Raw genomic sequence first — 11,724 nt, 5'->3', positions numbered from 1 at the left:
AAGTAATAACATTAGAATGGATGGATTTCTCAGCAGCTTATATTTCTCCTACAGAAAAAGAGTTTGGAAATCATGTCAAGCCGGTCCTCTGTGTTGGCTACATGATTTGCTCTTCCAGATCATTCTTCTCCCCCTATTTAGGCAGGACTTTACAGATTGTACCAAATTTCCTTTGCCCAAGGGATTTGGCCAATGGGAGGCATGGGCAAGAGTTTGGAGACTAAGAGAGCATAACATCCCAGCCTGCTAGACTGTGAAATTCCTCAGTCAGAGCTTGCAGTCTCTGGTTCTGTCCTCCTATCAGGTTACCCCTCTGTGTCAAGGTCTGGTAACAGTTCCCTCCTCTTTCCCCTTCAGGTCTGAGGATGGTAAGGCATTGGCTTCTCCCAGGGTGCCTCAGGAGAGGCACTTAACACTGCTCACACCATTGTAAATAGTAATTTCATTAGATTCTTTCTTGGTTTCCCTACTTGAATGTATTATTTACCTCCTGCTGATACACTGACTACTAACAGTACTTTGTATCAGGGTGGCCCCAGGGGAATGTTGAATGGAAGTCTAGGATTGGGTTGCTAATATATATATACAAACAGACTCCGTTTTACCCTGAGACTCCATGTCATGTAAAACATGCTTTTCCCATGAGAAAATTTTGCCTCTGTCATCCTGATCCTGCTTAGCACACTCTGCTTAGAAATGCAAATGTTTCTGCACTTCTTACACAATGTAAATTTGTTCTCTTTTTGGTTCCCATTTTTCTTGGATAATGTACCCTGTCAGAGAATGACTGTCCGGACTAGTAACCATTCTTTAACTTGTACTCAACTAGGGTTATTTTGACCCACTTCTGCTTATGATTTTAAATCTCATGATGTTTGTTCATGGTTTTGAATCATAGCAACAGCCATTTATGACTAATGTACTGACATGCTTTCCTTGTGGTATAAAAGGTGTACTCTAACCCCTAGGGGAGGTTGAAGGGTATAAACTTGTAGCCTGTCCCTTGGCCGATAACTGGTGAATAAAAATGGTTCTACCTCTTGCTTTAAGATGGACTCAGTGATTTATTGCAATCTCAGCATAACACATATTGGAAAAGTGCCCAGATAACATTTTTGTTTGGTTTTCAACAGTAATGGTTTGGAATGAAGTGCAAGATACTTCAAGATCATGCAGCTGTAGCTTTCGGTACTGTGATTACAAATAGTGTGGTATGGAATAACTACTTCCAAAGAGGATCGAGTGACAAGAATAAATTGAAAACTTTTCATGCCTTCTGTAGGTACAAAGGTTATACAGCTGAGAACCAAACCCCCTTTCTCAGTCTAACAATGGTGGTGTCCCAGTACCAGTTAAATATGAAACCCCATATGTCGATATGCCAAGCTAAAGACACTGAGGAAGAACTCTGAAACTTCCTATCCCTCTTTCCTTTCCTTTCTCAAGAAATCGCCCTTTCCCTGCATATTAAATGTTCAATAACATCTTGCTTCAGAAGAGGATCTGATTCTCTTCAGGAATCCCCCTTATCATCTCTCATTACCTCTAAGCTTGTAATGAAAGGTAGATAACTGTACTTCTCAGACATAGAAGGACAGGCCTGCTCTATCAGGAGACAGCCCTACACCAAAGAGTCGTAGGATGTCACTAATTTGAATGGACACAGTCTTGGAAACATGTAGAGGAGTGATTTCCAGGGTGTTAATTAGGACAAAATATAAGACTAGGTCAAGTTGAATTTGTCACTATGGGTGCCCTCATCTTAGACATAAAATGTAATGAGCACCTGTCTGCTGAATTGGTTAATTAAAGTCTGCATTTGACAGGTCAGTGAGGTTGAAATACCAGAATTTCTGCAGCATAACAGAGAAGCTTGAGGAGAGGGAGATGTGAGAAATCATCTATTATATGCAATCTGCTTAGTTACTACCTATGTTTATAGCCTCAGGAAAGCCCAGAGTTCACTCTTTTCATCAAGGCATGCAGGAATGCAGCTGGGTTCCCTAATATTAATGGAAACCTAAGGGGATCTCAGAGTGGCAGAAGCCAGGGTATGGCATTTATCATCCAGTGAAAGAGAGATATAGTCACCATAACAAGCCTCAGATTAGAGTGGTGGTAATCATGTGAGATTCTGTGGAGACAGTTAATCATGGTCCCTAGGAAATAAAAATAAATTAGACGGACAGTTTACTAAGGTGCTGCTATATATAAGTGGAATTGTTCTAGGTTTTTTTTTTTTTTTTAGTTGGACACAATGTACCTTTATTTTATTTATGTATTTTTACGTGGTGCCGAGGATGGAACCCAAGGCCTTGCACTTGCTGGGCGAGTTCTACCACTGAGCCACAACCCCCACCCAGGAAGTGTTCTAGGTTTGATGGGCATAAATTTGATGAGTCACCATGTTGAGAATTTACAAACTCTCATCTAGTTCCCTAATTAAGCTGATTCATAACCAGAACCAGCTGATTCATAACTTCTAGATTGATGGGGAGTCTTTTTGAACTAGAAAACTGTAATGGGGGCATGTTTCACTATGACTCTCACTTCAAGCTTTTCCCTGAGAGCAACTGTACAATAAAAAATGAAAATACTCAGACTTTGTGGGATTTTTTAGAACCTATCTCAGAATTGATGTATCATTTAGAAACCCAATATGGCTATCTTGGACCATTTATTTTCTGAGTGCGGACTTATTTTTTTTTTAATATTTACTTTTTAATTGTAGTTGGACACAATATCTTTATTTTGTTTACTTATTTTTATGTGGTGCTGAGAATTGAACCCAGGGTCTCGCGTGTGCTGAGTGAGTGCTCTACCACTGAGCCACAACCCCAGCCCTGAGTGGGGACTTATTAAGGTTTGGTTATAAATGTAATCTCTTTGAATTCACGGTAGTTTCTATGGGTTTTTCCTGCATGATACTCTGACATCAACTGAAAGTGGACAACTGTTGCTTTATAGCTATTCTCAGCTGTGGTGCCAGGAGACGCTGGTGAAGGAAAATCTTCCAAAGAGGCAGAACTTTAGGCAGGATATCTACTTGTCCACTTCAAATAGAAGAAGAGATAATCGAGTACAGTTTTGTACTGATTCATTAAGACACAAATGTGTTGACTGAGTGAGTAGTCATGGGACTTGGAAAGTTAAAGATTGTAAGATTGATGATAAATAAGTTTGGACTGCCAAGGGTACAAAGATATTGATTCTCCTGAATGCCCACTAGAAGGCATTCTGTGAGTAGAAGACTCAACAGTCAGCGGAAAGGAATCTATCAAGAGATATAAGCCGCTTTACCCAGCTCCTCTAGGGATTATTCAAAGAAAGCATGGCTCCAAGAACAGAGACTAACATGAGCTCCTGAACATAGACTTCCCCTCACTAAAGTAGGTCAGGCTCCATCACTGTTTAGCACCTAACCAGTCAATCGTGAAGGATGAGGTTGAGTCTCCAATTTGGCCAGAATTCCTGGAAAAATCAACAAGTCACTTAGTGGCAGGTTGATTAGACTCATTGCATCATTGAATTTGTCTTCACAAGGGTAGACACATATTCTGAATACAGATTTGCCTTGCCTGTCCCGAATGTTCATTACTGTAGCTTTATAATGAGTTTTGAAATCACTCAACTTTATTCTTCTTTTTCAAGATTATTTTGACTATTTGTGATACCTTGAGATTACATGTGAATTTTAGAAGGCATTTTCTATTTTTGCCAAAAAAAAAAAAAAAAATGTCACCGAGATTTTTTACAAGGACTGCATTGAAACTGCAGATCACTTTAGGTAGTGTTATGGTTTGGATTTGGGATGTCTCCCAAAAACTCATATACTTGAAGACTTGATCCTCAATGCAGCAATGTTCACAGGTGGAGCTTTTAGGAAATGACTGGATCATGAGGTCTGTAACCTCATTAATGGACTCATTTGATGGATTAACAAATTGAATGGATTATCATAAGGAGCTGGTAGAAGCTGTAGGAGGTGGGGCCTAGTTAGAGGAAGTAGCTTGGTGGGGAGGCGCTGTGACCCGGGAATATTTTGTTCTGAGCAGTTTCCTCTTTCCCTCTGCCTCCTGACTGCTATGAACTAAGTAGTTTTGCATGATGTTCTGCTTCTCTCGGGCTTAAAAACAACGGAATCAGCTGATCATGAACTGAAACCTCCGAAACCAAAAGCCAAGATAAATAAATTCTCCTTTTAAGTTGTTTGTGTCAGGTATTTTACAACAATGAAAAGCTAACACAGGAAGTGTTGGCATCTTAACAACATTTATGTCTTCAAATTCAGGAACACAAGATATCTGTTTATTTGTGTCTTTTAAAATTTCTTTCAGTAATGCTCTATGGTTTTCATTGTATAAGTCGTTTATTTTCTTGATTAATCTAATGCTGAAGTATTTTACCATTTTTATGGTATTATATCTGGAACTGTTTTCTTCATTTTCTTTTTTGTATTATTGTTAATGCGTTGAAAGGCAACTGGTGTTTGTGTGTTGATTTTGTGTTCTCCAATTTTACTGAACTCATTATCTCTAACAATTATTTCTTTGGGAAGCTTTAGGGGTTTCTACATGTCATCTGCAAAAGGAGATAATTTTGCTTTTTTTTTTCATAGCTCATGGTTGTACATTTTAACATCCCTTGCCAGAACTGAGAATAAATAACACAAATGATCAGGAAGAATACAGAAGACTTGAGCAGCAGTATCAGCCAGCATAACCTAAGTGACATTCTCAGAGTGCTCACCAGCACCTGGGGGTCGCTTCTTCCTTTCTAGTTTGGATGATGTTTATTCCTTTTCTTGCATAATTGTACTGGCCAGAACTTCCAATCCTATATTGAATAGAAGTGGTAAAAGCAGGCCTCCTTGTCTTTTTCCAGATCTTTTTTTTTTTTTTTAATTTAGTAGTTGGACACAATACCTTTATTTCATTCATTTATTTTTATGTGATACTGAGGATTGAACCCAGGGGCTCGAATGTGCGAGGCGATTGCTCTACCACTGAGCCACAACCCCAGCCCTTTTTCCAGATCTTAAAGGAAAATCTTTTAGTTTTTTACCATTTATTATGATCTTAGCTGTGAATTTTGAATATATAACCTTTATTATATTGAGGAAGTGTCCTTATTCCTAGTGTTTTGAGTGTGTGTGTTGTGTATTATGGAAGGGTATTGAATTTTGTCACATGCTTTCTCTGTATTAATTCAGATAATCATGTACTAAAAATAAAATGTGTTATTTTATTTTTGTAGTGCTGGGGATTGAACCCAGGGCCTTGCCTGCAGACCAGGCAAGTGCTCTGCCACTGAGCTACACCACCAGCCCACACTGATCGATTTTTGTATGTTGAAACATCGTAGTATTCCATGAGTAAATACCCTTTGGTTGTGTTGCACAAATCTTTTAATATGCTACTGAGTTCAATGTGATTTTTTAAAAAAATATTTTTAGTTGTATATGATCACAATACCTTTATTTATTTATTTTTATATGGTGTTGAGGATTGAACCTAGGGCCTCACCCGTGCTAGGGGAGCATTCTACCAGTGAGTCACAACCCCAGCCCCTCAGTTTGATTTTTTTAAGGTAATAGGAATTTAACCAAGGGGTGCTCTACTTCTGAGCTACATCCCAAACCCTGTTTTTTGTTTTATTTTGCTGAACCTAGCTTCAAACTTGTGATCCTCCTGCTTCAGACTCCCAAGTTGCTGGAATTACAAGTGGGTGCCACTGTGTCCATTACTCACAGTAATGTGAGTTTTTGTTGTATATATTTCTTTTTTCTTTATAATTTTTAAATGTTTATACCTTTATTTGTTTATTTTTTATGTGGTGCTGAGAATCAATCCCAGTGCCTCAAACATGCTTAGGCAAGCCTTCTACCACTGAGCTACAACCATAGCCCCTTTGTGTATAGTTCAATGCTCATAAGGGATACTAATCTGTAGTTTTCTTGGAGTATATTTGTCAGGCTTTAGAATCATGGAATTGCTGGACTCATAGAATAATTAGGAAGTATTCCTTCCTTTTCAATTTTTGGGAAAAAAATTGAAAGAATAGATATTAATTATTTTTTAAATGTTCCAATGAGGCCATATAGTTCTGAGATTTTCTTTGTTGGGATGATTTTGATTACTGATTTGATATTCCTACTAGTTTAGGTCTATTCAAGTTTTCTATTTCTTCATGGTTCTCTCTTAGTAGGTTGTACGTCTAGGAATTTGTCAGTTTCATCTAGGTTATCCAATTTGTTGGTATACCATTTGTTCATAATACTTGTTATCTGATAATCCTTTTTACATTTAGAACTGGTAATAATTCTCTCACTTTCATTTCTGATTTTAGTTATTTTGTCTTCCATTTTTTAAATCTTAGTCAATCTAACTGAAGTTCTGTCAATTTCATTGATTTTTAATTTTATTTTTTGGTACTGGGGATTTAACATGGGGTGATTTACCACTGAGCCACATCCCCAGCCCTTTCTATGTTTTACTTTGAACTAAGGTCTCAACTCTAGTTGCATAGGGTCTCCCTAAGTTGCTGAAGCTGGCTTTGAACTTGCAATTGTCCTGCCTCAGCCAGCTAAACTTCTGGGATTATGGGTGTGCGCCACCTTGCCTGGCTCTCAAAACTGTCTTCTAACTTCTCTGTGTACTCAGAGAAACTCACTCAAGGCCTACATGTTCTGACTGTAGCTCTGAACTTCCTTGCTCTCTGTTTCAGCCATCCAGGCCTCCTTGCTCTTCTGGAAACATACAGGCATGCTTCTTCCTTAGTGCATTGACACCAGGGATGATTCTTCATGCTCTTTGAATCTTTCCTCGGTGGTCACTATATCATAAAATTTTAAGAGTTCTTATTTTCTTGATGATTTAACCTCACCACAAACAGACTATGAACACCCCCACCCAGGGAACCACGTGCACCAGTGTGATAAGGCTGGTCCCTGCCACAAGTTCCTCAGCTAGTCTCCCTTAATCATGACCTGAAAACATTCAAATGTACCAGCAAAATCCCCTCATTCCTTTTGCTGTGTACTTCACCCTGAATCCCAGGAGGGGCACTTACTCTGGGTTCTCGTTCTTACTTCCCACCTGCTTGGATGAGCCTGCTCTCTGGGAGCTCCTCCCATGGTCTTCTGTTGGTGCGCCATGCCTGTCTTTCCTAGAATCTATGAACTCCATGACTCCTTCAATTTCATATGGCTCTCTGAGTAATTTACATAGTTGTGTTGGAATGATCCTTAAGGATTCCATTTACAAACCAGTCACCTCCTAAATGAGTTCCATGCTGGTCATTCTAATAAAAGAGCCATCTTCTCTCTTGCCATAAACCCACACCCTGGATCATATTCTCTGCTATATTTTTTCCTCTAGTTCTTATCAGCTTCTAATATAAAACTTGAATTTTTAAAGTATGTTTGGCAGGCAAAATAATAGCTCCCAAAGACGTCCACATCCTAATCCCCGGTACTTATGAATATATTACCTCATATGACAAAAGGGAATTTGCAGATGTAGTAGTTATGGATATGGAGATGGAGAAGGTTTCCTGGATTAGCTAGGTAATCATAAACGAATACACTAAGTTTGTAGTATAAAATGTAATCATAAAGTCTGTATAAAAGGAGGCAGTGGGGCTGGGGATGTGGCTCAGTGGTAGAGTGCTCGCCTAGCATGCATGAGGCACTGGGTTCGATCCTCAGCACCACATAAATATAACATAAAGATATTGTGTCCACCTAAAACTTAAAAAATAAATAAAAAAAGAGGAGGCAGGCAAGTCAAAGTTTCAAAAAAAAAAAAAAAAAAGAGGAAAAGTTGGAAGCAGAGGTTCAGAGGGGAGAAAAGATTCTGTGCTGCTGGCTTTGAAGATGGAGGAAGGGATCTCCAGCCAAGGAATGTGGGCAGGCTCCAGAAGCCAGAAATGACAAGGAAACTCTGGTATCAATGCACTAGGAAGCCTGTGCTTTTAAACTTCTGACCTCTAGGGCTAGCTGTAAGAGAATAAATGTGAGTGTGTGTGTGTGGGTGTGTGTGTGTGTGTGTGTGTGCTTAAGCTACTAAACTTGTGGCGATGTTTTTATATCAGCAAAAGGAACGAATACATTAAGTTTGTAGTATAAAGTCTTGTTTCTACCCAATAAAATATATATTCCACAAGGTTGGAAATTTTTGTCTATTTGTATTCCACCTGTGTTTCTCAGATACAAAAATAAGATGGGCCAAATATCTTACACTGCTCTCAGACCACACCCAGCAGAGGCTGCAGCTGAGTTACAGGGCCATTGTGTATGATTTTGATACTGGGGTTTGAACCCAGGGATGCTTTACAACTGAGCCACATCCCCCGCCCTTTTTATTTTAAGATAAGGTCTCCAAGTTGCTGAGGGTCTCGCTAAGTTGTTAAGTTTGGTCTTGAACTTGTGATCCTCCTCCTCAACCTCCTGAATCACTGGGATTACATTTCAGAATCTATTGTGGGACTAAGGTGAGCAAACCTGTCCTGAGCCTCACTACCTCCTGTTCCTGTTGTCTCTCACCAAGAACCTCCTGATGCAAACAAACTGTAAGATGCTGCCCAGTGAACTTCCTCCTGGTTTTCATGCCCTTGTGAAATCTCCTCGTGTTGGGAGTGTGTGGGACCAATGACTTGCTTTTAAGCAATAGAATTATGGCAAAAGTGTCATGATCATGTGAGGTTGTGACTTCTGTCTTGCCAGGTGATGCTTCCCCCCCTCCCTCCACCCCGTGCTGGGCATTGAACCCAGATCCTTGCATATGCTAGTTAAGCACTCTATCACTAAGCAACATCCCCAGCGCTTTTTTCTTTCTGTTTGTTTGTTTGTTTTGTTTTGTTTTGAGACAGGATCTGGCTAAATTGCCCAGGCTGGCCTCAAACTTGCAATCCTCCTGCCTCAGCCTCAGTGTAAGATATTTGGCCCATCTTATTTTTGTATCTGGGACTACTGACATGCATCACCACTCCTGGTATTGATGTTGTTTTCTGCCTTCTCTGCTTGCAAGCTCTGCTGAAATGGAAAGGTCCACATCGCACTGAACTGAGTTCCATGTCTGGTCACCAGCCAACAACTAAGTGAAGCTGTGAGCCTAACAATGCATAAGAACTGAATTCTACCAACAATCACCTGAGCTTAGAAGTGGATCCTCTTACATTTCATCCATTGGGTAAGACCCCAGCTGTGGCTGACACTCTGATTGAAGCCATGCAGGTGGGCAAGGGTGTGGTTAGGCTGCTCCTTCCGGTCCATCCTAGAGTGCAGCAGGGATTGGAAGGGGCACTTAATGTTTCTTGGACCCATGTGAAGCTGGGCTTTGGGGCTGTGAAATAAAGCAGTGATTACTCATCTACTTGGCCACTGCTGGTCTTTCTCCTTCAACATTCCAAACAGTCCGCCTCACACATCCTGATGTAAATGCCATTGATTCCGATGTCAGTGCCAATGTCACCTCTTCCAGCAAGCACATTCCATCAGCTTATGTGTCATTTCACACTAGACAACCAACTGTAAGAATGGTGAGAAATGCAATAGTTCCATCTGGTATTGGTGTCTGGTAGGGAAAGGGAAATTGGGCAGAGCCACAGCAAGAGGTGACTTGGAATAGGGCAGGTGGACAGGTACAGGAATCAACCTAACAGGGTGGTATTTGGGCTAGAATTTCCCTACAGTCCTGGTTCCCTGAGAGTCAACTTCAGTGGATTGTTTCCTTATCTGTAAAATGGGATTGATAGCTCTCAGTCCCAAAGGGCTCTTATGAAGTTCAATTGATTAATTCATGCAAATCTTTTAGAGCATATGAAAATTTAAAGCACATAAAATTTAATTTTTTTATTTGTTCTTTTTTAGTTATACATGATAGAGAAATGTATTTTGATATATTATACATACATGGGGTATGTATAATAAATAAAGCTGAATATAATTTTTGTGATTGTACAAGATGTGGTGTTACACTGGTTGTGTATTCATATGTGAGCATAGAAAAGTTATGTCCAATTCACTCCACTGCCTTTCCTATTTCCATCCCTTCTCTTCCCTTCATTCCTCTTTGTCTAACCCAGTGAACTTCTGCACTTCCTCTCCCTACCCTCCCTTGTTGTGGGTTAGCATCCACATGTCAGAGAGAACATTCAACCTTTGGTTTGGGGGGACTGGCTTATTTCACTTAGCATGATAGGCTCCAGTTCCATCTATTTACTGGCAAATGCCAAAATTTCATCCTTCTTTAGAGCTGAGTAATATTCCATTGTGTATACATACCACATTTTCTTTTCTTTTTTGACAAATTGGATCTCAAAACTTAAGACCTGAGGGAACACTTCTGAGTTTAAATCTTAGCTTAATGAAAGAATGCTAAACATTTTTGATAACACTGGGATTCATGGCAACCCTTTTGCTACCTGGGACTTGCAAAGACAGTGAATATAAATGAAACTGTGGGGACCCTGAGACTGGTGAGGTTACTGCTACCTCCACAACTCTGGATTCAACCCGGGGTATGTGACCTCACATAAAAAATGATCTTAGAAAGGAGAAGGAAGAAGGAGGCAATAAAAGGCCAGGGAAAGAGCCAAGGCAGTTTATTTAAAATGACTATGAAACCTTTCTCTGCATAAGAAAGAAAGGTGTGGGCTTCTTGCTCAGCCAAGTCCCTCTGCATATTTTTTCTTCTTGGGCTCATGAACAGCTTCAGGGTTATAGACTGCAGGATTTGGTGTGTGGTTCATTTTCACTGCTGATGGCACGATGGGAATCAAGTCCACATCAGGAGCAAGGTTCGGGTATGGCATGGGCAAGCCACCCACAAGTGCTGTCCTGTGAATGCCATGCGGCTGGGAGCCTGCTTCACTGTGTTGGGGGAAATCCCCCATAGAATCCTCCACTAGAGGCAAAATTCTGCATGTGCCTGCTCCCTCATTCCTCCAGGCTAGGGATCCAGGGCCCTCCACTCACTTTTTCTTCACTGGGACTACTGCAGTTTGCACCATGTTCCAGAATTGCCCAACTGAGGGATCCACATCATCTGAGTTGATGATCTTATCATCTCACTGAAAGTCACCCATGAGTTCTTCCTTTTCTGCTCTGGTCTCTGAATGTCCATATTTCCTTCCTTAATGTGAGGATAGAAATCCACTTCTTGTGGACAGTGTTGAGCTCTGTCAGGTTATCAAGCTCAGTTTCTTTCTCTGGAAGTCCCAATGGGTCCTTGAATTCATAATCTTCATTCATCTTTTCCTCTCCTTTCACAGCTGATGGCAATGTCTGAGGTTTCTTGTGCAGAGTGTGCCTTTGTGGAAGTGCCAAATGAGACTGTGGAATTTGTTGTGGCTTGTGAGTTCCAATTGAGTGTGACCTAAGAAAATGCCATGTGTACTGTTTTTTATTTTTTAATATATTTTTTTTTAGTGGTAGTTGGACACAAAACCTTTATTTTACTTACTTATAAATAAATAAACCCAGGACCTCGCACTTGGGAGGAGAGAACTCTACTGCAGAGCCACAACCCCAGCGCCCCCCTACCCCCACCCCTCGGCATGTGTACTGTTAAGTGCTACATCCTGTGTGGCCAAACTTGCAAAGCTGATAAGACTCTTTTTTTTTTTTTTTAAAGAGAGAGAGAGAGAGAGTGTGTGTGTGTGTGTGTGTGTGAGAGAGAGAGAGAGAGAGAAAATTTTTTTTTTAATATTTATTTTTTAGTT

General features: G+C 40.2%; 1 protein-coding gene across 1 annotated transcript in view; it reads right to left on the bottom strand.

Annotated features, from left to right (window-relative positions):
• Positions 1-10,589: 10,589 nt before the first annotated feature.
• LOC107160471 (HLA class I histocompatibility antigen, B alpha chain-like) overlaps positions 10,590-11,724 on the bottom strand; it is an 11,391-nt gene continuing 10,256 nt past the window's right edge. Inside the window, exon 5 of the mRNA XM_015507143.2 lies at positions 10,590-11,378. Within this exon, the coding sequence (XP_015362629.2) occupies positions 11,081-11,378 (298 nt within the window). The 3' untranslated portion in view covers positions 10,590-11,080. The remainder of the gene's footprint in view (positions 11,379-11,724) is intronic.

The sequence above is a fragment of the Marmota marmota genome, unplaced genomic scaffold, assembly GCF_001458135.2.
Source record: "Marmota marmota marmota unplaced genomic scaffold, marMar, whole genome shotgun sequence".
NCBI classification, from domain to species: Eukaryota; Metazoa; Chordata; class Mammalia; order Rodentia; family Sciuridae; genus Marmota; species Marmota marmota.
The sequence above is the reverse complement of the archived record's forward strand: the minus strand, read 5'-3'. Positions and strand labels throughout refer to the sequence as shown.